The sequence below is a fragment of the Psammomys obesus genome, unplaced genomic scaffold, assembly GCF_907164565.1.
Source record: "Psammomys obesus unplaced genomic scaffold, mPsaObe1.curated_primary_1811, whole genome shotgun sequence".
Lineage (NCBI taxonomy): Eukaryota > Metazoa > Chordata > Mammalia > Rodentia > Muridae > Psammomys > Psammomys obesus.
In genome coordinates, this window is record NW_026596073.1 from 28,989,051 (window position 1) to 29,012,762 (window position 23,712).

Consider the following 23,712-nt stretch of genomic DNA (forward strand, 5'->3'; position numbering starts at 1 on the left):
TAAATTCTTGTCCAAACTGGGAGACTCATTAATAGTAAATAACTATAGATTGCAAATAAAATTACTAAATACTCTAAAATACAAATATCAGTGGAATTTTTCCCTTGTTATGAGAGAGAGAGAGAGAGAAGGAAAGGGAAGAAAGAAAAGAAGGAAAAAAAGGAAAGGGAGAAAGAAGACGAATTTTTCAATAATATTACTGTCTAACTGAGAGGAAAAAAATATATACCTGACAAAAACTCATAAGCCAAACAAAGCACTCACTATCACCTGAAACAGGTAGAAAATAAAAAAATCACTGTGCTCACATGGAACATTTTATTATCATTTATTAGCTGCCCAAATGCACACCAATATCACCAAAAGACAAGGAACATACAAAAAGAGTGTGGCTTACTGGCTGTGTTCCAGCTAATCCAACAATGGCTGCCCATGAATGGAAGGTCCAAGAACCCAATAAATAGTTGTTCACTCTATGAGGCTGGATGTCTCAGATGATCTTCAGTATATACTGGAATCATGAAGAAAGTGAATTCTAATGCCAGTAAAGGAATGGACTTACTAGCTAGAGTGAGAGCAAAAAGGCAAAGAGAGAGAAACTTCCTTCTTCGATGTCCTTTATACAGATAGGTTGCCAGCAGAAGATGTAGACTGGATTGAAGGTGGGTCTTCTTACCTCAGAAGATCTGTATTAAATATGGATCTTCCTATCTCAAAGATCTGGGTTAGAAATAGGTCTTCCCACTTCAAATACTTAGAAAAAAAAATCCCTCACAGGTATACCTGGCCATTTGGGCTTTTGTTAATTTCAGAGGAAGTCAAGTTGACAACCAAGAACAGCCATCACAGGAAAGAGTTCTCTGTTTCTTCGATGGTGCTTCAGATATGGCCACAAGTGCTGTGGCCACCCTGTGAGCCAGCTTACCCCATCCTGACCACAACTTCTGAAAATGCAGCTCTTCATGGTCAGGAAACCCTGGCAGCAGTAAAAGGTTTCTGACTGATCAATGATCAAAACTTAATTCAAAACAAATGCGACGAATCTGAGGCATTCCTGGCTGTGCTTGCCAGCGTTGCGTCCCAGTTTCACTGCAGCCTTGGTTCCGGGAACATATTCGAAGCATCATGCTAAGCCATGGCAGTGTATCCAGCCTGAAATTCCTCAGCTTGGATTTAAAACTATTGGATGCTGTGAATCACCCTGTCTCTTACTGGGCATGCAAAGTTTTCTGCTTCTGTAGAACGATAATGGCTTAACTACAGAAAACAGACTTTTGTATTTCCTAATTTCATTCTTCAGGGTATAAGTATCAAATTGGTTTATCTCCACCTTATATTATGTTAGAATGATTTTTTTTAACTGCCATTCCATTTTAGTTACTGACTTAAATTTTGTTTTAAAAATTATCAAATACATTTTGGCTTAGGGCCTGGTCAATGATTCTGGATTAAGGTCTCCAATCTGGCCTTTTTTATGGGCTGCTGGCATGACACCATGCATTGGCTAGTACACTTTTAAAGGTACGAAGACTCTGGAAAGGGTGAAGTGGTTAGGACTGAGTACTTCCCCGGGGGGTCTGAGTTCATTTCCCAGCACCCAGCTCAGGTGGCTCCCAACAGCCTGTAACTCCAGCTCCAGAGGATCCAACACCCTTTTCTAAACTCCATGGGTTCTTGTATCCATGTGCACAGATACGTACAAATACACATAATAAATTTAAGAAAAAAATTTTTCAAGACAAGTTTTCTCTGTGTAGTCATGGCTGTCCTGGAACTCACTCAGTAAACCAGGCCAGCCTCAAACTCAGAGATCCAACTTCGTCTGCCTCCTGAGTGCTGGGATCACATGCATGCACCACCAAGCCCAGCTTAACTTTTTTTTTTTTAGTTTTTATTTATTCATTTTACATCCCTTTGTTGTTCCTCTCTTCTCTCCTACCTGTTCTCCCTCTCCGCCCTCCTCAGATAAGGGGACCCCCACCTTATCGAGTTGCATCAGGACTGAGGGCATCCTCTTCCCCTGTGCCTGTCAAGGTAGCCCTGTCAGGGGAAAGTGATTTTTATGTGCATTGATGTTTTGCCTGAATGAATGTCTATGTGAGGGTGTCAGATTTTGGAGTTACTGACAGTTGTAAGCTACCATGTGGGTGCTGGGAATTGAACTCAGGTCCTCTGGAAGAGCAGTCAGTGCTCTTAACTGCTGAGCCTTCTCTCTAACCCTTCAGCCAACATTTTTAAAGAAAATCTACCATATTCCTAGAAGTATACACACAAATACAACAGATACAACCTTTTTTTTTTTTTTTTTTTTTTTTTTTTTAAAGACAGGATTTCTCTGTGTAGCTTTTGATGTCTTGGAACTAGCTCTGCAGACCAGGCTGGTCTCAAACTGTCTGCCTCCTGAGTGCTGGATGCATGTGTCACCTCCACTTGGCTATATCCTCATTTTTAAAACTTTATTTAGCTAGAAAATAACTCTGAGAAATAAGTTTTATTTCCAGGCAATGCAAGATGAAATTGAGAACCCAGTGTTCTAGTTTCTACAGGAAATTCCAAAGCTGGTACTCAGTGTAGACACTGTGGATGGGGAATACAGACAGACCTACAGACTTGGTGACAAGAAGTCTGTGGAATCTTACCAGGAAGGCAAGCATCTGGTAAGCTTTGAAACTAACAATGCAGAATAAAAGGTAGAGACAACCCCCTCACTGGTTGTTTTGTTTTTGAGAAAAAGATAAATGTAAGCAGGCAGAGAGATAAGATAGGCCCTCAGGATGACTCAGCCAATGAGGAAGTGGAGAATGACGCCTGTGTTCAGAAAGGCAAGGCTCTGAAACTGCCTGGCTTTCACTCCTGGGAATTCCCCTTGCTCTGACTTTGTTTCTCACAGAGTATGACCTTCCATCTCCCCTGCTGGGATGACAAACAGATTCACATCTAGCAGATTTTTGTTTGTTTGTTTGCTTTTTCTGGGACAGGGTTTTTCTTTGTAGCCTTGGCTGTCCTGGAACTAACTGTAGAACAGGCTGGCCTCGAACTCAGAGATTTGCCTGCCTTTGCCTCCCAGAGCGCTGGATTACAGGCGGGCACCACTGCATGTAGCATCTAACAGGGTTTCCAAGGCAATGTTCTTACAGGAAATACAGGGATTCTGATAGGCAGTTTTAGCTGAATGAGATCCCCTCTTTCTTAGAATAACTTGTATTTTTAAAAAATTAGTGCTCGATTCGTCAGCACATATATACTAAAATTGGAACAATACAGAGGAGATTAGGATGGCCTCTTCAAGAAAGACATGCAAATTCATGAAATGTTCCATATTTTTTCTAAAAGAAGAACAAAAAAAACAAAACAAAACTGGACATCAAGGAAATAAATAGCCCAAATTAAAAACTGGGTACAGATCTAAACAGAGTAGTCTCAAAAGAGGAAACACAAAAGTCTGAGACACACTTAAAGATATATTCGACATCCTCAGGAAAATGCAAATCAAAACGACTTTGAGATTTCATCTCTCCAACCCGTGGACTTCTATCTTTATCTGGACAGTATTCCTCATCCTTTCCTGAGGATGGCTGTGGCCATGTGAGTAAGTTCTGGACAAGAAACGAGTGGAATCATTACGCGGTATTATAGAACATGAACAGTTTCTCTCATAAAGGTTCATTCACTGTACCTCCTTTTTTGGTTTCTGATTCTTGATTATCAGACATGAATTATGTCATAATTGGCTGGAGCTTTCCCTGCTAGAGCTTACCTGCTAGAGCTCACTCTGGGAGTGAGGAACATCTGTGCCTCTAAACACCCTATGATGAAAAGACAACCCAGGTGCCCGGGTAAGTGCGGAGGAGACACTATTCTATTGAGCATCATTGAAGAAGCCTGCCCTTGCTGCCTGGTCACACTTCTGTGAGAGTCTCTGTGAGATTGGAATCTAGCTCAGAATCTTAGAGGCTTCTGGGCCTCACTGTCTCCTGGTGGGCTTTCTTTCCAGGGTCTGATATATGGTTTCCCTTCAAAATATATCTGTTTACAATGTAGTCAATAAAATGGCCACAACTAGGAGCTATACAGTCTGCCCCTTCAAATGAGATCCCCTTTGGCTACTGACCCCCAAATAAAACAGTCTGAACTTTGTTGTGTGTGAACAATCCCAAAGAATCAAGCTGTTGTACCTTCCAAATAGCAAGACACCACATCATACTTTTGTAAGTACAGCCCTGGTCAGTTAGTCACAGAGCGAACTTGCTTCAAAGTGGCTGCTTTCCTAGTACTGTCATCCAGAAAGTCATCATGTGTTGGGGGGGGGGGTGAGTGGAGGGACAGAAAGCCTTTTATAAAAATGAGAATTTACCTTGGAGTCCAGTTCGAGAGCTCTAAATTCTTACATACACCGACATCATTAAATTTGATTTTGATTGAGCAAATAGACATAAAGGGGCTGTATATTGTCAAATAATTTTGTTAGTGTCACCGAAGAACAAGTTTTAACTGTGACTTCCCAGGGATGGCTCACAAGGAAAACTAATCCAGTGAAGAGGACAGTAGGAGCTTGTTATATTACACAATTTCATACCCCCAGATTGCATTTGTGTGTGGAAATCCAATGGAGAAATGAATTATTCTGTCTGCAAGTTTGCTACTGGAATTAAAGACACATTAGTAATCTGGAGCTCACAAGAGTAAAGGGTGTAACTGCATTTGGGCTATTCATGCTGTCACTTGACAGCCTTTCCAGGACTCTACAAAGGAGAGGGAAGGGAAACAGGAAATTGCCTAGGAGCATGTGAGTTTCTTGTGGGCATCAAGGTAAAATCGTTGATAATCCTGAAACCAAATAGAGAATAGTAAGCAGCAGAATAGACAAAAAGAGGGATAAGAGGTTCCTTTGGTGCTGATCCAATATGCATCTACCTTCCGGGGAGTCCTCCTCTTCCTTATTCTTCTGTAGGTGTAGACACCAATGCTTTGTGCCTTTTAAACTTGGGGTGTGCCTTGAACATATCAGGCAATGGTTTTAACTTGTCTGGCTCCCATCAAAGGCTCTTAGAGTCCGGGTCTAGGTGGAGTTTCTAGCAGAGAGCCTTGCAATGTGTTTCTAATAAATAAAGTAGTTGGTTTTCTCCTATAAATGAACATAAAAGCAGTCTACATGTCTAACAGATCGACACAGAAAGAAGTTGGTTATGGCAATGTTAAAGCATGTCTCTTTTGATCTTTTCTACAAGACAAAAATATAGCAGGTCGAATCATCTGTCCATGATTTTTAGAAGCATGTTATTTTAGGAATATGATTCATGGGGGAAAAAAAAGACCACATTCATGCAAAATGTCTGTCAGTGTTGTAAAGTTCAGTGGTATTTTGAATAGTCCTTCTTTCTACTTGAAATCTGTATCTTAAAATCAATCCATAACAGTCAGGGTTCTTCAGGAAACAACTAATGGAATGCATGCTTCATCTCTCTTATCACCTACCAATTCTTATCTCTCATTTGTCATTTATTATCTATCAACCATTATCTATCATCTGTATATCTACTTCTCATCTACTACGTATCCATCTATCTATCATTTAACCAGAGAAACTTGTTGTAAGGAACTGGCTTATAGGATTGTTGAAACTGATAAGTACAAGTCTACAACATGAAGAACCTGGGGAGAATGCTGAGAACGCTAAAGGCCAAAGACAGTCTGCTGTAGAACTTCCTCTTCTATAGCAAGGCCTTTCTCTTCTATTCAAGCCTCCCACTAATTGGATAGGGCTATCCGTATCATAGGGTACAAACTACTTTATTCTACCAATTAAAATGCCGATCTTACCCCAAAACACGACTGAAGCAACACTTGTTTGACTGAAGCAATCTTGTTTGACAAATAAACACAAAATTAATAGTGATAACATCCACGTGGCAATGTCTGTATAGGCTGTTTGTTATCTATTACTTTGTGATGTCTGAAGGAAATGATGAAGTTGAATACTATCAGTTTTGTGTATGTGCCTGCCATAGACTCTTTTTTCAGAGATCTGGATACTAAGCTCTGCTGTGGGAGGCTAGTATTTCTGTGACATTGAGCAAATTATCAGAAGTGTATGCTCTCACTGCTCATTTGTATTTTAGGAGTAACAGTACCTCTTTATAAAATAATGAGGATTAAATATCTGCTCAGTGGTCAGATCAGTGTTGGGCACACAGGAAGATAATTTTACAGCTTTCCTTTTATAATAAAAATGCCAGCACAATGGGGGTACATTTTTTAAAAATTTATTTATTTATTATGTATACAGTCTTCTGCCTACATGTATGTCTACAGGCCAGAAGAGGACACCAGCTCTCATTATAGGTGATTATGAGCCACCATGTGGTTGCAGGGAATTGAATTCAGGACCACTAGAAGAGCAACCAGGGCTCTTAACTTCTGAGCCATTTCTCCAGCCAATGGAGATACATTTTAATAGCAGAAATAGACACACAGGTGTGGCTATGTATTATGTGTGTTTTGAAGAAAGAAATGTGAGAAGTAATTCATATTGTCCTGAAGAGTTCAGGAATCGGACAAGTTCCATGAAACAGAAAATACTCTCTGGGATAATGAAACAAGGAGCTGTTAAATCTCTTGAAGTTGTTTTTCAAAAGTATAAATCTCTCCTCAAAATTTAATTATTGAAGATCTGTGTATTAATTAGTTTTCTGGGGGGTCTTCAGAGACTGATGTACCAGCTGAGGACCATGAATGAAGAGGATCTAGACTGCCTGATCAGATGTAACCAATAGGCAGCTCAGTCTCCATGTGGGTTTCCTAGTAAGGGGAGCAGGGGCCGTCTCTGACATGAACTCTGTTGTCTGCTCTTTGATCACTTCCCCCAGGTGATGGTGGGGGGGGGAGCATTGCCAGGTCACAGAGGAAGAAGATGCAGTCCTAATGAGAGTTGGTAGGCTGGGGTCAGATGGTAGGGGAGGAGGGCTCCCTTCTCTGAGAAATAGGGGAGGGAAATAGGGAAGAAGAGGAAAGGAGATGGGGGGGGGGGTTACAATGGAGATGTGAAGTGTATAAATTATAAAATATAATTTAAATTGAAAAAATAGTTTTCTGTTGTTGTCATAAAACATCAGGACCAAAAGCAACTAAAGGAAGAAAGGGTTGGGGTTCATCTGGAACTACAACATATTCATATGAAAATTACTTGTCCCGCAAGATCCTTACTGTCCTATGAGCAAATTGGCATCATGTGAATCTTGCCTCCTTAATTATCCCTGATTGGCTAATAAAGTTGCCAACAGCCTGGGCAGGGCAGAAGAGAAATAGGCAGAGCGAAGTGTTGCCAGCCTGTGGGGTCACAGCAGGAGAGAGGAAAAGGAGGAGGAAAGGAACAGGTTGCTATTGCTTAACCAGGAGCACATGGCCAAGAGCAGCTGAGGGCTGACCTGATGGAGGAGAAGCGGCCCAAATAGAACATGTACAAGTATTTATGGGGATGTTGGATGGGACGCAGACAGGATAGGAAGAGGGTTGGAATCTGCTCAGCTCCAGTGCGTTCAGGTTTATCATAAATCTTACAAGTTTCTGTGTGCTTTATTTATAAAATAAAGGGTTAAGGAATAACTGCCACTGTATTACTAATCAGCCATGATTATTGCTAATAAAATAATTCAGGGGAGGAGAAAGTAGGAGTAGGGGGGAATCGGAGCACGAGGAGGGGGTGCTGGAGGCACGATGAGAAAGGATCAGTTCCAGAGAAGAGAACAAATTGGGGACTTTGGATGGGAGGAAGATAGATTAGTAATGGGGTAGTAGGTTAGATTTCAGCTCTGTGCTTAGGCTTCTGAATGAATCATAGTCTCAATGCATGGTTTTTGGGGAAAACGCTGGGTAAAGAGTATCTACCGCATTACTAATAATGTGAATCAATATTAAATATAATTAACTCCACAACAAGTTTATTCTCGCTAATGGTTCTAGAAAGGTCAGAATCCATCCTGGGGTGGAGACACGGCAGTGGGCAGGCACGAGGGCAGGAGCAAGAAGCTGAGAGGTCATATCCTCAACTGCAAGCATGAAGCAGAGAGAACTGGAAGTAGGCCAAGACCAATCCTCCGGAGGACATTTCTCACTCAAATCACCACAAATTTACAGCTTCTTGAAGTTTCCCAGTGTTTGGGTTTTATTGACTGGATGTGCATGAAGCTAGTAAACGAGGCCTTCAAGCCACTGAAACTTTATTTCTCTGTTAATTAAAATATGAACAAAGGAAAGGCACTATGAATTGCTTGACTAGGGAAACTTTTTAAGAAACCATGCTGGGCATGGTGGCACTGCCCGTGAGCCCAGCACTGGGGCGGTTGAGACAGGCACACCGCTCTGAATCCAAGGCTATCCTGCTTCCTCACTTAGCTTCAGGCCAGGTGATTAGCATGTGGCTAAACAAAGAACAAAGAACCTGCCAGCAGTTTCTGCTCATCCATCCAGAGCAATGTGCTAACTAAGCAGTGTTCCCGATTAACAGGAGCATAGCCCAGCTCAGCCAGGTGATGGGGATTTTTAAAGAATATGCTTTAACTCTCCTTTGGATTTGAGTTCTAAGAAATTTAAAAATGTTAAGCATTGTTCATGTAAATGTTTTATTTGTGCCCATTGAAGCCAGAAGAAGATATTGGATTCATGGAGCAAGAGCTACAGACAGTTGTGAGCTGAGCTACCAGCAATGGGTGCTGGAATTTGAACCTGGGTCATCAGCAAGTGCTCTTAACCACTGAGCCATCTCTCCAGCCCCAACTTCTAGGAAATTTAATCAGTTGTTTTCCTAATACATAATGAGCTTTTCTCTTAAATGGCACCGTAGTGCCCAATTCAGTAATAACTATGCTAATGAAATAGCAGTAATAATATAAAATTAACATTTTTATATTTTACATTTTAATATGTTTGTTTTTTTATTAAAAATAATTTTTCCATACAATATTTTCTGATCATGGTTTCCTCTTCCTCATCTCTTCCCCATCCTACCTCCCCATACTTCCAGCTTCACACCTTCTTTCTTTTTAGAAAACAAATAGGCAAATCAAAATGACAACCAAATCAGGATAAAACAAACAAGCAAACATAAGAAAAAGTGCAAGAAAAACACACACACATGCACACAATCACACACACAACTCATAAAACACCAGTCAGAAACCATAATATATAAGCAAAGGACCTGTAAGATATAAAGAGACCAAACAAAGCACTGTGAGTCAAATCATCTCTAAAAACACCACTCAGTTTTTGTGCTGGCTGTCTACTGCTGGGCTTGGGGCCTACTTGTAAGTGTGGTTTATATACCCAGTTTCTCCGTTGGAGAAAACTGATTTTCTTTTTTCCTTCTCAAGTGGTTGTCAATTGAAGACAGCTTCTTCTTAGAGATGGGGGATCAGTTTCCCTCTCAGCACTGGGACCTCATCTGGCTGGTACCTGTGCATGCCCTGAACACACTAACAGTCTCTGTGAGTTCATAAGCATATCAGAACTGTTATGTCTGAAAGGCACTCCCTTGGAGTCTTCCATCCCTGCTGTCTCTTAAAGTCCTTCTGTTTCCTTTTCTAAGTATTGATGTTTACACACATAAGCAATACTCCTCCTAGACTCAGTTGGAGAACCTTCTCTTTGCAATGAACAATGATGAATGCAGAGACACATAGCCGTTTAAAGTGCTGGAAATAATGGTTGGTTGAGTACTCAATCCTGGAGCACATTTACATCATCCCCTCTAAGTCTCAAGGATCAGTGCAGAAAAAGAGAGAGAAAAAAAAATGTGGAGCTGAAGGATATATGGAGAAAGGCTGTGAAATGCTATTGTGAATTTTTGTCAACCTGACACAAACCACAGTCACCTCAGAGGAAAGAATGTCACTGAAAAAAAAAAAAAAAGCCTCCATCAGATTGCCAATAGGCATATATATGTGTGGTGTTTTCTCTGTTGTTGATTGATGTGGGAAGGCCCAGCCCACTCTTGGTACCATTCATGGTTTCTGCCTCTGCTACTGTTTGAGTTCCTGCCCTGACTTCTCTGAATAATCAGCTGTGATCAAGACATGTATGGCAAATAAATTCTTTCTTCCCAGGTTGTTTTTGGTCAGAGTTTTATCACAGCAATGGAAAGAAAACTAGAACAGATGTCTTCTGGGACATATGTCTAATGTAGTCATAATTTCTTCGACAGCAGCTGTGACTGTCTGCAAAGGGCCTACAGAAGACTGCATAAGTCAAGCATAATCCGGCCCTATCCTTCACCTCACTGCTGAGCTACTGGCCAGTGGTGGATTCTGGGGGTGAGGCAGCCATTTTGTTCAGTTGTGTACCCACCGATGAACCCACTAGGCTCCAGTGGATAGCTTAAAACCCAGTGTTCCTAGCTAAACTCACTGGGCCTCAAAACAGAACAAAGACATGGAGATGGTATTGGAAGGTGTGGGAAAATAGGGGCAGAAAGGAGATCAGAATGAGGGGTATTGACAATATTCTATACTAATGTATAAAATATCTAAGGAGAAGCCAGTTGATCTCACCACAGGTGTAACAGTCAGAGGTTTGGAGGGCTGGTGAGATGATTCAGCTGGTAAAAGTACTTACTGTCAACCATAAGGATCTCAATTCAATACCTGGATCCTATGTCCAAATGGAGAGATAGCTGACTCCCTCTGGTTGTCCTCTGACCTCCATGTGTGAGCATGCATGTGTGCCCATGTGCGCACACACACACACACAAACACACATGCAAGAGGTAAAGAAATATGTAGGAACAATTTTAAGAACAAAGAAATTTGTGAAGCCTTTGATTAAATGAGTATTTTACAGGAAGATGCCTCTTGTTTCATTTGGTCTCTTGCAGTCAATCATCTTCTTTTAGCCTCTATAAGAGCATGCAGTTTACCATCCTAGAAGTTTTCTTGACTTCTCCACTGGTTGCTTAAAGGCTGTTTGCTTTGCATAAAGCAGCTCATTAAGCAGCCAAGCATTTGAGCCACTGAGAATGCCACACAATCCCTGCTCCATAGAATCATTCCGTGGAGGAATTCAAAACACCGAGATCACAGCACACAAGAACACGATTACCAGCATGCAAAGTCCAAGGGTATGTACAGAGAACTGTGCAGATGCTTAATGGGTGACAGTAATGACATAGTTGGAAATCTCAGTACTTGCCTGGGGCATCCTGAAAGAAAGGTTCCGAAAAGGAGACTAAGAAAGAAAAACTGAAGGCAGCTTACATGAGAAAGATGGTGAGAGCATTTGAATTGGAGGAGAATCTCGAAGGGAGCTGCTCTGAATAAAATGCACTCTGTGTATTCTTTCAAGAAATAAACAGTACTTCCATATTATTTCATATAAACATAAATAAACAGTACTTCCATATTAGGTTGGGCAGGGTCAGCTTTTAAGTACAGAATCTTTTAAGTCCTCAGAGCTTATGAATGCTTTAATCCAGCACAGTAAAGAATCCTGACCTTCTCTGAAGGGGTAACTGAAAAGCTGAGTAAGAAGGTTGGGGATAACAGAACAGATTTTCCAGAGGATACATGCAGCGCAAGAAATAACTGAAGGTGCTGGAGTGGAAAGTGGAGACCCACGGGGCCAGCTATCTCTCCCTGCTCTGTCAGGAGACAATTCTAAAGGCGATCTCATCCGGTTTGAGGAAGATCTTTTCCTGAAGTGAGAGCCGTGCCAGGGTATAGCCAGGCAAGCCGGCAGGCAGCCGCACAAGCACACACTGAGTTTGCCAGGCTGATTTCAGGCAAGTGCTGTGCATACCCAAGAGTTTCTCCTGCTGTGGACCCTTGTCCACTGCTCTGTATCAGCGTTCCCTATGGAAATATTTCTCTCTGACTCTTTGAGAAGTAATGGCTTCCCCTCTTGGTTCCATTTTTCTTGTTCTAGCCTTGAAATCTCCCTTAATCTCAAACCATCCCAGCAGGCCTCAGTCCACACCCTCTTTTCATCCTCTCTGAGCAGTAAGTAATCAACTTCTCTTCCAGGATCACGGAGGATCCAGGCATCACACTTTTATTCAGAAGATGCCAACACATACACATATACACACACACAGTCACAAACATACACACATATACAAACACAGAGAAACACACACACCACAGAGACACACACACCTACATGCGCACACACACACACACACACACACACACACACACACACACGCCCCTCACTGATAAACTGTTGTCAAAGCCAGGTACCCCGCCTAAGCCCTTGAGCAAGTAGTTTCTCTTTCTGTTTCCCAGATAGAAGTATGAACTAGTATTTCATAATTCCCAAAATTCCATTCTTCCCAAAAGCATGGGGCTGTAATCTTTGACTCACTTTTCCTTCTTCCTCATATCTTCTCCCTTCATGGCCTTCCTTTCCTTACTACAGTTTCCACTCATCATTTTTTTTTCTAGTCAACTGTCTTCTCATAACATTATTCTTGGGTTTTTTGTTTGTATGCCTTTTTGATTTTTCAAGACAGGGTTTCTCTGTGTAAGGCTGTACTGGACTCACTTTGTAGACCAGGCTGACCTCAAACTCACTGAAATTTGACAGCCTCTGCCTCTGCCTCCCTGAGTCCTGGGTTTACAGGCACACACCACCACACCTATTATAAATTAACATTCAGAGTCACTGAAAAGAAGGAAAAGCCTACTTGTAATCATGGCAGAAGTAAAAGAAATTGTATGATCTTTAGACTTAGTAATTGGGCTCTCTCTAATCTCAAGACCAATCTTTACGATTTGTAGTCATAAATACTGTTATATAGTCTCCTCCATTCTGTCTATTCAGAAAGATTGAAGGTTACTTACAAAACCTGAATAGTACAATAGAACATGAAGAAAAGAAATAATCAGTCAAAGGGAAACCAAGAGTAGACAAAAATAATAAATTGAGGTTAAAAACTTACAAATGCGCACCATGGTTGCTGAGTGGTAGATGTAATTACAAGCCACTAAAACAACAATGCCAGGAAGCACACTGACTTAACAAATTCAAAATACCCACAAGATTGCAAAACATAGGAGTTGCTCAAGGAGTGCTGTAGTTATTTGTGTCTTTACTGAATTTCTTCAAGTGCCTGGTATGAGAACAGAGTTGATGAGAGAGTAGTAACTATCTCCCTCCCTCCCCCACCAATGGACACACAGTTATGGGACCCTCAGACCGCTTCTCTTACAATCCCTGTACCTAAGAATGTGCACTGCAGATCCATGACAATAAAAGGAAGAGCCACGAGAGTAGCAAAGAGTGCATTTTGGTAGAGCTCTAAAGCCTGACAGTAAAATCTAGATCTTAAAAAAAGGTCACAATGTGTAGGAAGTCCTCCATCAGCACCCCATCTTTCAGCTGAGTGTTTAAGCTTGGCCCAGTAGAGCAACTGAGAGCACACTTGTTTGCACTAGTAGACAAAAGACAGGTAGAGTAAAATTTTCTAAAAGTTAAGAAAACTGAAAATATTTGTGGACTTACTCAATATTTTTTTCCTCGGAAAACAATTTTAGCCCAGAAAAATATATGCAGCAACTACTAGGAACCTCCTACCTAATGTAGTCATTTTAATCAGAAACAAACAAACAAAAGAACCCAAAACTTCAAACTATGTAACTTGAAACAATGAAAGTGCCTTGTGGTGACTGTAAAACAAAACATTACAAAAGTAATGTCTCTGGAATGCTGTTTAGTTTGCTCAACTGTGCTGTGCTCAAGTTGGTTAAATGTTGGAGGCAGCCTTAACAATAACAGTTTTAGAAATTTCAGTATTACTGCAACTTAATGTAAGTCTACTAATACTGTTGTCATAGTTCCTTCTTTAAGCAAGCGTACATAAAGGAAGGCCATGAGGGTGGTTCTCATTCTGGTTTTGGAGAGGGATGTTTGTTTGTTTGTTTGTTTTAATAAGTCATAGAATACCATGAACAGTGCATCCAAAAGTAGTGTCAACTTATGAAAGGAAAACTTAAGGTCAGGAAGAAATAAGGTGCAAATTTATGTTTTTCTACTTTCTTGCTTTTCAAGAGATCATTTTTATGAATTCTAATTCTCACAGTGGTTTTGAATTTCAGTTAGGTGTTTGTACCAACAGTTCAAAAAGTTGAAACCACGTTCAAATCACATAGCTATCTATCTGAGGACTTTTCAGGGTGCTGTGTGACAAGACTTTTTCTGGGGAGATGTAACACACACATCTACTCACCCCAGATAGGAAGGTCACTACGGACCAAAGTATGAACATCACCAAAATCCAACTTGATTAAACCAATGAGTTTTATTGGAGTTACTTACAAGAGTATGGGTGAGGGATTACTTACAGGAGCAGAAATGACTCAAAGACAATTGCATCATCAAAGCTGACCCCAGCATAGGTGACAGTTCACAAGCTGGAAAACTGGGCCACACTGCACAGACTTCGGGCAGCTCAGCAGGTTGGAGAATGTCCTTTCCAGGTGAATCATTTGGCCTAAACCTTTTTCAGGCAGCTGGGCTTGATTCTGCTTCTTTGGGATAGCTTGTCTAGTCTCCGGGTGTTTTGCAGTTCAGCTTGTCTGAGAGAAACTCTCAGCAGTCCTTCTTGCTTACTTCTGGGAGGGAGGGGCCTAGTGAGTTTGGTCAGTTTCAGGGAGTTCCTGAAACTATTTTAACTGCTACAAGCACAAGGAAAGATACAATTATCTAGTACACAGCTGTCCTGAAGCAGGCCTTCAGAAGGTCGTATGTCTAACCCTATGCAGGTCTAGAAAAGCTTGCCTCGTTTCTTTTTTCTTTGTGTAAAGTCTGATCTATAACTCTTGGAATAATTAATATTCAGAAGGATTTTTTAGACTATTATTTTGTAATCTATCTTATTTGTGATTTAAAAGATTTACTTATGTTGTGTACCTGCATGCCCCAGTGCATTCATGGAGATCAGAGGACAGTTTGCAGCAGTCAGTTCACTTTTCCTATTATGTGGGTTCTCAGGCCTGAAGTCAGGTCATTAGGTTTGGCCACAAGCACCTTCATCCTCGGTGCCATCTTGTCAAACCCAGATTGGTGATTTTGAGGAAAAGAGTAAGTTGCTGTTTTCAAAACTGAGATTTAAAAAAGATTTTCCTAGCACATTAAAGGTTCTTTTGCTACAAAAATAACTAAGGCAACACACTGGGTAGGTTCAGTGCTCTTCATGGAGACTGATCCTGCAGGAATCGGGGAGGCACACGATAGAAACTGCCTTTAACCTAAAGAAGCAGCTCTCAACCTGTGGGTGCTGACCTCTCAGGAGGGCCTAAACCATCCTTTCACAGGGGTCACCTAAGATCATCAGGAAACACAGATGTTTACATTACGATTCATAACAGTATCAAAATTGCACTTATGAAGTAGCGACGAAAATAACTTTATGATTGGGGTCACCAATGTGAGTATGAAAAGGTCATAGCTTTAGGAAGGTAGAGAACCCCTGATCTAAAGGATGAAAACCACTGGTTTCCCATAACTTAGGATTTACTTAAGTCTTTCACTATGCTTTACTCTATATTGCTTTGATATTAATGAACCTAGATATTTCTTTCCTTGATTATTCAGTCCAATGGTCTCACTGGCTCACTGAACATTTACTGAGTACTCTTTAGACACCTGAGTACCAAAATGAATGAGCTGTGATATTCTGTACAAGAAAATGCCTTTGTTATACCTAAGATTGACTATTATACCAAATCGGGAGATATTTGGCAAGTTTTCCTGAGAATGCACACATCTCAGAAGCATAACTAGCCCATAATTCTGCTACCACAGATACGGAAGAACCATATTTATCATTAAAGTTGGTGGCCGTTAAGTGATGCTGATAATCACTGACTTGGAGTGGCTGCCCCCTCGTTGCAATGGCTCAAGTTTCAGGTTTCTAGGGTATCCCTGCAGAGCAGCCTGTGACATGCTTTACTTCTGGCTCTTTGCCAGTCTAACACTTTCTACGTTTCTACTCAATGCTTTATTCTACCAGTACATATGTGCCTACCTTCCCCTACCACACAAAATATTTGTGGATCAACACCCTAGAGAAAAATCCTGCTGTTTTCTTCTTTAGAAAACTCCAGGGATTCTTTGCCATTTTTTTTTTAAGATTTATTTATTTATTATGTATACAGTGTCCTGCCTGCATGTGTGCCTGCAGGCCAGGTCTCAATATAGATGGTTATGAGCCACCATGTGGTTGCTGGGAATTGAACTCAGGACTTTTGGAAGAACAGTCAGTGCTCTTAACCTCTGAGCCATCTCTCCAGCCCTCTTCACTGTTTTGAGTGAACTTTTTCATAGCCAAGCTTTTGCCTTCATTTAAAAACTCTCCTTTCTTTGGGGTTCTTTAAAGCCTCTTCCTTCTAAGCCCCCAAACCTAGGTAGTAGAGAGAAGGTTAGAGAAGAGCAGGGACTCAGGCCCCTTCACTTCTCTGGGCTGTTTAGTGTCCATGGGTTCTTTTGGGGATATACCAACTCTCTGTCAACAGCAAATGCAGCAAGCAGTCTCCTCCAAGCCGCTGCATTGAAATGTCTCTCTCCATCTGTCTCCAAGCAGCCACACTGTCCGTCTCTGGTGTCTCCAAACTGCCACATGTCACATGCCATACTTTCTCTCTTCAGACACTCCTATTTATATCCCTGGGAGTCCTAGACCACACCTCCCTCCTTGCTGCACAAGGCCGTTAGCAGCTGGCACAGACCACACCCCACAGGAGGCAGTTATCAGCTGCGGGCAAACTAAAGCCCAGACTAATATCCCACAAACATATTTACATAACACCAGTGAGTTTTTAAAGAACCCCAAACTTCAGTTGCACCAAGCAACTACCATCTTAAAATGGACAATTTTGCCTACCTTGTTGACCTTTACACCTCAGGGGAAGGGTTGAAGAGACTAAAAGGTCTTATCCTGAGTATCCAGCTGCTCCCTTCTACTTGTATAACAACTCCACCTCAATTGCGGTTGGACTCTGCGAGAAGCTAAAGTACATAGACGGGGCAGACTAAAGAGGGCGCTCCCTGTAGGTGGCTTTCTGGGAGGCTTTTGTCTTTGCTGGGGAAAGGCTTTTCAGGTGTGTCTGGTGGTGGCAACCCCTGTAGGTAAGCTCTCATTTGTGCTCTGTAAGAAAGCCCTGTAAGGTCACTGGTTACCCAGGGTGAACTTTGAGGTAATCATGCCTTGGTTACTAGGTTCTTTAGGAGAAGGGCTAGACATTGCTCTCCTGGGAAGGGATGTTAGCAACATCCACTTTCCAAAAAGATAAATGAACACTTGTAATCAGTCAAAACCTCTGCATACGGGGGCTTCGCTCTACTCCTCCAGCCCCACATCTTCTCACCCTGAATTAGTTACATACTGTCTTATATACTCTAGCCTTTGCTCCTGCAGTTCATCTGCATGCAACGTCTAACTAACCCTTCTTTATCCTTTCATTTCAAGCTCGCTTTAAATTCAGATGTGGCCAGCGGTAAAGTGTTATGCCTAGAATCGGAATAAATAAAATAAATGATTTGCAATAGCTTTCCCCCCTGACACCTTTCCCAATTGTGATTGCTCACATCAAATTTCTGAAATTACTGACTATCATCAGTGTAATACCTTAGGATTTAATTGTTATGTGACTGACTTCCCTCTGTGGCTTCTCTTTCCAACTAGATTATAAGCTGGACCCAAGGCTGGAGCGATGGCTTGATGGCTCAGAGGTTAAGAACACTGGCTGTTCTTCCAAAAGTCCTGAATTCAATTCCCAGCCAACCACATGGCAGCGCATAACCATCTATGGTGAGATCTGGTGCATAGGCACACATGCAGGCAGAATTCTGTATAAGTAATAAATAAATAAATCTAAAAAAAAAAAAAAAAAGCTGCCACCAGAGCAGAGGAAGCCATGACTAAAGTGGGCTTTGTGAGCTTTCCTTGTTTTAGGCTATCTCCACACAATCATTTGATGCTGAAACACTGAAGAAATAATTGTGGAATAAATGAATTGCTACTAACCCCTAACATTTTCTTTTTATAACTGGTACCTGCCTTTTTAAGTCACATGTTTTCCCATCTGCATTCCTCAAGTCTTCCAAATCACAAGCAACAGGGTGGAATTGATGTTTTGTGTGAAGGCATATGTATATATACATACAACTGAACCCAAGATTTCACAAAACAGTGGACATCAGTTATACTGTTCAATATAGTCTAATGTTTTCTATTCTGTTAAAAAGTAACAACAGAAATACCCGTAAGGGTTAGCAAGATGGCTCAGCAAATATGGCACATAACCTGGTAACCTGAACTCATTCCCTGGGCCTCACATGGTGGAAGGAGAGAGCTTACCCCTCAGAGTTTCCCTCTGACCTCCACACACCCACACGGCATGTGCTCCCCCTCCAATAGACAATTAAAAAAATCACTGACAGAGGATTTTGCCATCACTAAAGAACTACAACTATAGCATAAAAAATACTCTCCAAGCTTATGTTCCTGGTTGAAAATGTTTGGAGCAAAATACTACTATATTGCTATTTTTTTGTTCCTGACAGTTTGAGCTTTCAGTATAGTCTTCGCATACTTGAATTGCTTTCTACCTCACTGACTCACAGCACCTAGAATCTGGTCCTTAAAAATTCACTTATTCCCCACCCCATGCCTGCTTCCACCTTTAGAAATTTGGAACCCAGCTCAATAACGATACATAAAGCATCCTCGAGATTGCTGTTTCACGCGTTAGTTTGACAAATTTTTATGACATATAAATAAAAATTTCTAGGCCTACTTTGCAATGAAATCACTTGGAAATGGACTATGGGAAATGAGCTTGTTTGGAAATATAGCTTAAGAACACTTGTCCTACTGCCTCATGATCCATAAAATGAACCACAGCTTTGCCAAATTCTTTAACTCGCACTTCCATTCCTCCATCAACTGGAATAACATGTACTTCAAAGAACTGATGGATAAATTAGAGTATTCAGGTAGCGCTCAATGCAGTAGGTTCTGGGAAACTCTCTTAGGAATGGAAGTAACATTTCCTCCCCTTTAATAGACACACCTGTAACTTCATGCTGGTGTCATAATGTAAGGTTCAAAATATGATTCCTTTTTCTCTTTAGACAGCTATGTTCCAAAGCTAGGTAACTTACAAAAAAAATCCACTGCTGGTTTTATAAGCCATAGACATCTGAAAGTCTCTAATTGCAATGCTGGATTATATAATAAGGAATGTTTACTGAAACCAAAGGTTTATCTATTTAGATGATTTATCTAATCATCTTGTGGACATATTAATAGAAGATGTATAGGTAGCTGCTTTGGGACAGTATAAAATTGTTCCAGTTTTTTGTATGGTCCTTTTCTTAAAAATTATATTTTATATACATTGGTGTTTTGTCTACATGTATGTCTGTGTGACAGTGTCAGATCCCTTGGAGCAGGAGTTACAGACTGTCGTGAGCTGCCCCGTGGGAGCTGGGAGTTAAACCTGGGCTCCTCAGTGCTCTTAACAGCGAGCCGTCGCTCCAGCCTTGGATGTGCCTTCTTAGCAGTTCTCCACACCCTGGTTAGCGAGGTCGAGCTACTTCCAGGAAAGTTTTCATCGTATACTTGGCAATTAGCTTTCCATAAGAAAACTTTCCCCCTTAACCTTTCCAGTTTAGTTCTGCAGATAGGATCTCCGCAATCCCCTCAGAAACTGAGGGGGAGGCTCTACTCTCGCAGAGAACTCTAAAACCTTCCCTAATATTAGCCCACTTTGGTCACTCGCCGACTTAGGTGTGAAGCAATTAAATGCCTTTGACAATTTTTAAAAAATTAATATTCTCGCCAATTCTTTGAGAATTTTATACAATTTATTTTGATCTTATTCATACCCCCCAAATGAAAGTCTTTTGATAATTTAATGATAACAATATGGGGGCCTCTGGGACCGACCTTCTTGTCACATACATTCTCCGGTGCGGATGCGTGTTGGTGTGGCGACACAGATCTGCAACAGGGCAGAGCGGGAGAAGCGCCCGCTCGACTCCCCCGCGAGGAAGTGCTGCAGCCTTGGCCACCAGCGGACGTGGACTCGGAGGAGGCCCTCAGACAGGCGGGGCCGGGCTGTGCTCACGCTTCGTCACGCACCGGGCGGGGGCAAACAAATCTTTCCGGAAATAGGGAAGAGTGGGCCTGGGAGAAGCAGCGAAGGGGGAGGGCCCAGAGCAGGTGAGGGTGGGGCGCAGGGCTTGGGGGCGGGGCCATGGCGGGCGGGGCGCAGGGCTTGGGGGCGGGACCATGGCAAGCGAGGGTGGGGCGCAGGGCTTGGGGGCGGGGCCATGGCGGGCGGGGCGGCGCTGTGGGGGCGGCGGTGCTTCTGGTGACAACGGTCAGAGATGAAGGTGGCCGCGGCGCAGCGGGAAGCTCGGCTGCACCGGGCGCGGTTGGCAGGCAGGCCGCGCCTGTAGGAGCTCGGGGGCCGGGGTGGCAGGATGAGGACCCGACTCGGGTAGTGCAGCGGCGGCAGCGAGCGGAACTTCAGCCCGACGGGCTCGCCTGCTCCGGTCAGAGTCGGGGTCCTCCTCCACCTGCTGCCGCTCGGCCCCGCGTCCGGCGGGCCGCGACGGCGTCGGCGACGGCGGGGGCATGTGGCGCTGGGTCCGGCAGCAGCTGGTGAGTGCGGGCTGGGCGGCGCGGGCTAGGCCGCGGCGGGGGCGCGCGGCTCTCCCTCGGCCCGGGCTCGGCTCCGCGCGGGGCTGCGGGGCCGCTGCTTGCGGACGCTGCGGGCGGCGAGCGGCGCGGCCCCCGCGGCGACCGAGGCGGCGGCGGCGCCGGGCTCCCGGCTCTCGGCTGGTGCGGGCCCCGGAGGGGGTCTGGCCCTCGTCAGCCTCCTGGCGGAAGCCCGCCCTCGGCCTGGGAGGAAGAAGCGCCGGAAGGTCCTCACCGCACACCGGGGCAACTTCTCTGCGGACCTGTCACCCCTCCTCCAGGCGGGTGGAACGCTCGGGGTTGGGACCACTGGTTAACTTTTGCACATTACTGGGTTTTCTGGAGAAAGAAAGAAGAAAACCGTGGGGTGACTTAAGTGTCTAAAAAGCGTCACCTCTCTCGGAAATGCTTCCCCATACGAAAATCTCTCGTACCTCTTGGCGCCTGCAGCCCAGAATATACAAAGCCAAGGCGACAGTGAGTTAGGACAGCCATCACCTCAGCTCTAGGAACGCCAGCCTTTATACTGTTTAATTTAGAAATTGCATCAATTGCAGTGTTTTTGCTTACGAGGTTCCAAGGCAGTGATAAATCTTAGCGAAGCAGAAACTTGCTGTTCTGAGACCAAAATATTCGTGCTTCTTTTTCCCTGCGGTGGAACAGCTTTTCAGGTAAAAACTAAAAAGCATGTATTTCAGTCAGCCTCCTGTTTATTTTACAGTGGTCATCATTCATAAATAAAGAAATCTTATAAATAAACCTAAAACTGTCTGCCACTCCCTCATACAAATGGTGGGTTTTTATTTTTAGCTAACTGTTGCAAATTGAAGTATTCCAGCTTTATTGAGAATCCAAGCTAATGATGTCATTTAATCCACACTTTTAGTCTGCTTTGGCTTCCTTGTGTTAAGCCAGTACAGTAAGGAAGTTAATTATTACAGATCTGATCTGCTTTTCATTTCCCAGACTTGGTGTGAAGATTTGACACCATTTATCTGATGATGGTTTGTGTGGCAGGAAGATCATTTTAAAGTTTTTTCTTTTAAGGTTTTCTCAGTATGTTAAGACGGTGTCTTAGTGTGAGATACTTTTTTTTTTTTTTTAGCTTGAATAAAATCCTACCTTATGATCAGTCCTATCTTCCAGATAGAAATCTGCTAATGTTGGGGAAATGGTTTTAAATGTTCACAGTTGAAAGGGGAGAACCAGAAGCTGTGTTATAAATCAGCTATCTTACAGGACTGATGAACAAGTTTAACAAGTTGCCCTTGTAACATAGGCCTGGTGTTGGTTTTACTTTTAAGATAATCAAGTCTTTAAGACCTGTGCCAAAGCAGGACTTTGTATCGCTGAAGGACAGTAAGTACAGAGTATTGAAAGTATATTGTACTATCTCAGTAATAAACAACCATTCTGGTTACTGTGCCAAGAATTGAGCTCAAACAGTCTAACTTAGATTATTCTAATATGTGCCCACTGGGTTGAGTCATCAGCATTAGGTTAATTGTAAAATTCATAAAAGGGGAAAAAAATAGGAAAACAGATAAAACACAAGGACAGACTGTTTGGGAGTCACAGAATACTTTATATGAATCCTGGCTTTCAACTAATAGTTTCACCAAAACAAACAAACAAACAAACAAACAAATAAAAAAATCAATTTTGTTGGGGGTGGTGGTTTTAGTTTTGTTTTATTCAAGACAGGGTTTCCCTGTGTAGCCTTGGCTGTCCTGGACTCAACTTTGTAGACCAGGCTAGCTTTGAACTCACAGAGATCCATCTACTTCTGTCTCCCTGAGTATGCACCCGGCTTGTTTTTAATTTGTGTGTGTGTGTGAGTGAGTGTGTATAAGGGATGACAACCTGTGGGAATAAGTTCTTTCCTACCCTGTGGGTCAAACTCAGGGCCTCAGGCTTGGTGGCAATCTCATTTGTTTCCAGATAGCTCACTTACTTTGCTGTCATTTTATTATACATACAATTTTATGTTCTATGTCTTATTTGCAATTTAAAAAAATTGATTGATTTCTTATCTCTAATAAGTAATTTTACTGTCTGACATGATGAGAAATTATGACAAAAACTGATATTTTCCTCTTATGAGAATAGTGAAAACATGTAAAAAATGCTTTTCTTTTTTTTGTTTCTCTCTCACTCACAATGTTCAAATTATTTTATGCTAGAAGTTATTATGTCTTTCAGGTGTATTTGTATTCATAATGTACCCCTTTTCAGTAACATGCTGTCTTAATTATTATATTACATCATTAACAACATCTCAATTATAACAGCATAGGACCATTAGGTGCCTGCTGTATTATTATCATTATTATTAATTATTATTATTGACTTGCCAGTTCTGGCAGACAAGCCCACAGCTTTGCATGTTAGTGGTAGCTGTTGACCAAATGCAGCCATTAAAATTCATGTTCAGAAAATAATATTTTCAATCGCATTTTTATTTGTATAGTGTGGACTCCTACTTTTTAAGAAAAATTCTTTGTGTTTTTATTTTATATGCATTAATGTTTTATTTACATGTATATCTGTGTGAGGGTGTCTGATCTTGGAGTTATAGACAGTTGTGAGCTGCCATGTGGCTTCTGGGATTTGAACCTGGGTCCTTTGGAAGGGCAGTCAGTGCTCTTAACCACAGAGCCATCTCCAGCCCTCAGCAAAAGTCCTTGTTAACAAATATATTTCGATGATGTATAAGGTCTCTTTACAGAACCACATAATACCATGTTTTCATAGAACTTACTATGACTAGGTATTTGGTAAATCCTGTTTCATATGAAGGTTATGACTCATGGCTATTCTCAGGCAGCGCCCTATGTTGGGCATAGAGTTAGTCTTGAGTATGTTTCCTGAATAGATAAGGAAATAATGAATGCTATTTCTGTGTTTAGCAGTATAGTGAAGATTTTAAGAATGACCAGCCCAGAAGAATGTAGAAAACAACTATAACTACATCCAAGCACAACCTAGCAGGCAGGTGTTTCTTTAGCTGGTGGCAT

The 23,712-nt window shown here is 42.1% G+C and overlaps 1 protein-coding gene and 1 non-coding gene across 3 annotated transcripts in view; both read left to right on the forward strand.

The window, feature by feature from the left end:
- The first annotated feature begins 3,218 nt into the window (after positions 1-3,218).
- Positions 3,219-3,325, forward strand: LOC129690552 (U6 spliceosomal RNA). The gene has a single exon (XR_008722309.1). It is a non-coding gene; the product is annotated as a U6 spliceosomal RNA (small nuclear RNA).
- A 17,022-nt stretch (positions 3,326-20,347) lies between these two features.
- Atp11b (ATPase phospholipid transporting 11B (putative)) overlaps positions 20,348-23,712 on the forward strand; it is a 93,325-nt gene continuing 89,960 nt past the window's right edge. Inside the window, exon 1 of one of the 2 annotated variants that reach the window (XM_055625877.1) lies at positions 20,348-20,659. In XM_055625877.1, coding sequence (XP_055481852.1) covers positions 20,633-20,659 — 27 coding nt within the window. In that variant the 5' untranslated portion in view covers positions 20,348-20,632. The remainder of the gene's footprint in view (positions 20,660-23,712) is intronic. The other variant, XM_055625876.1, reaches the window with a different exon arrangement.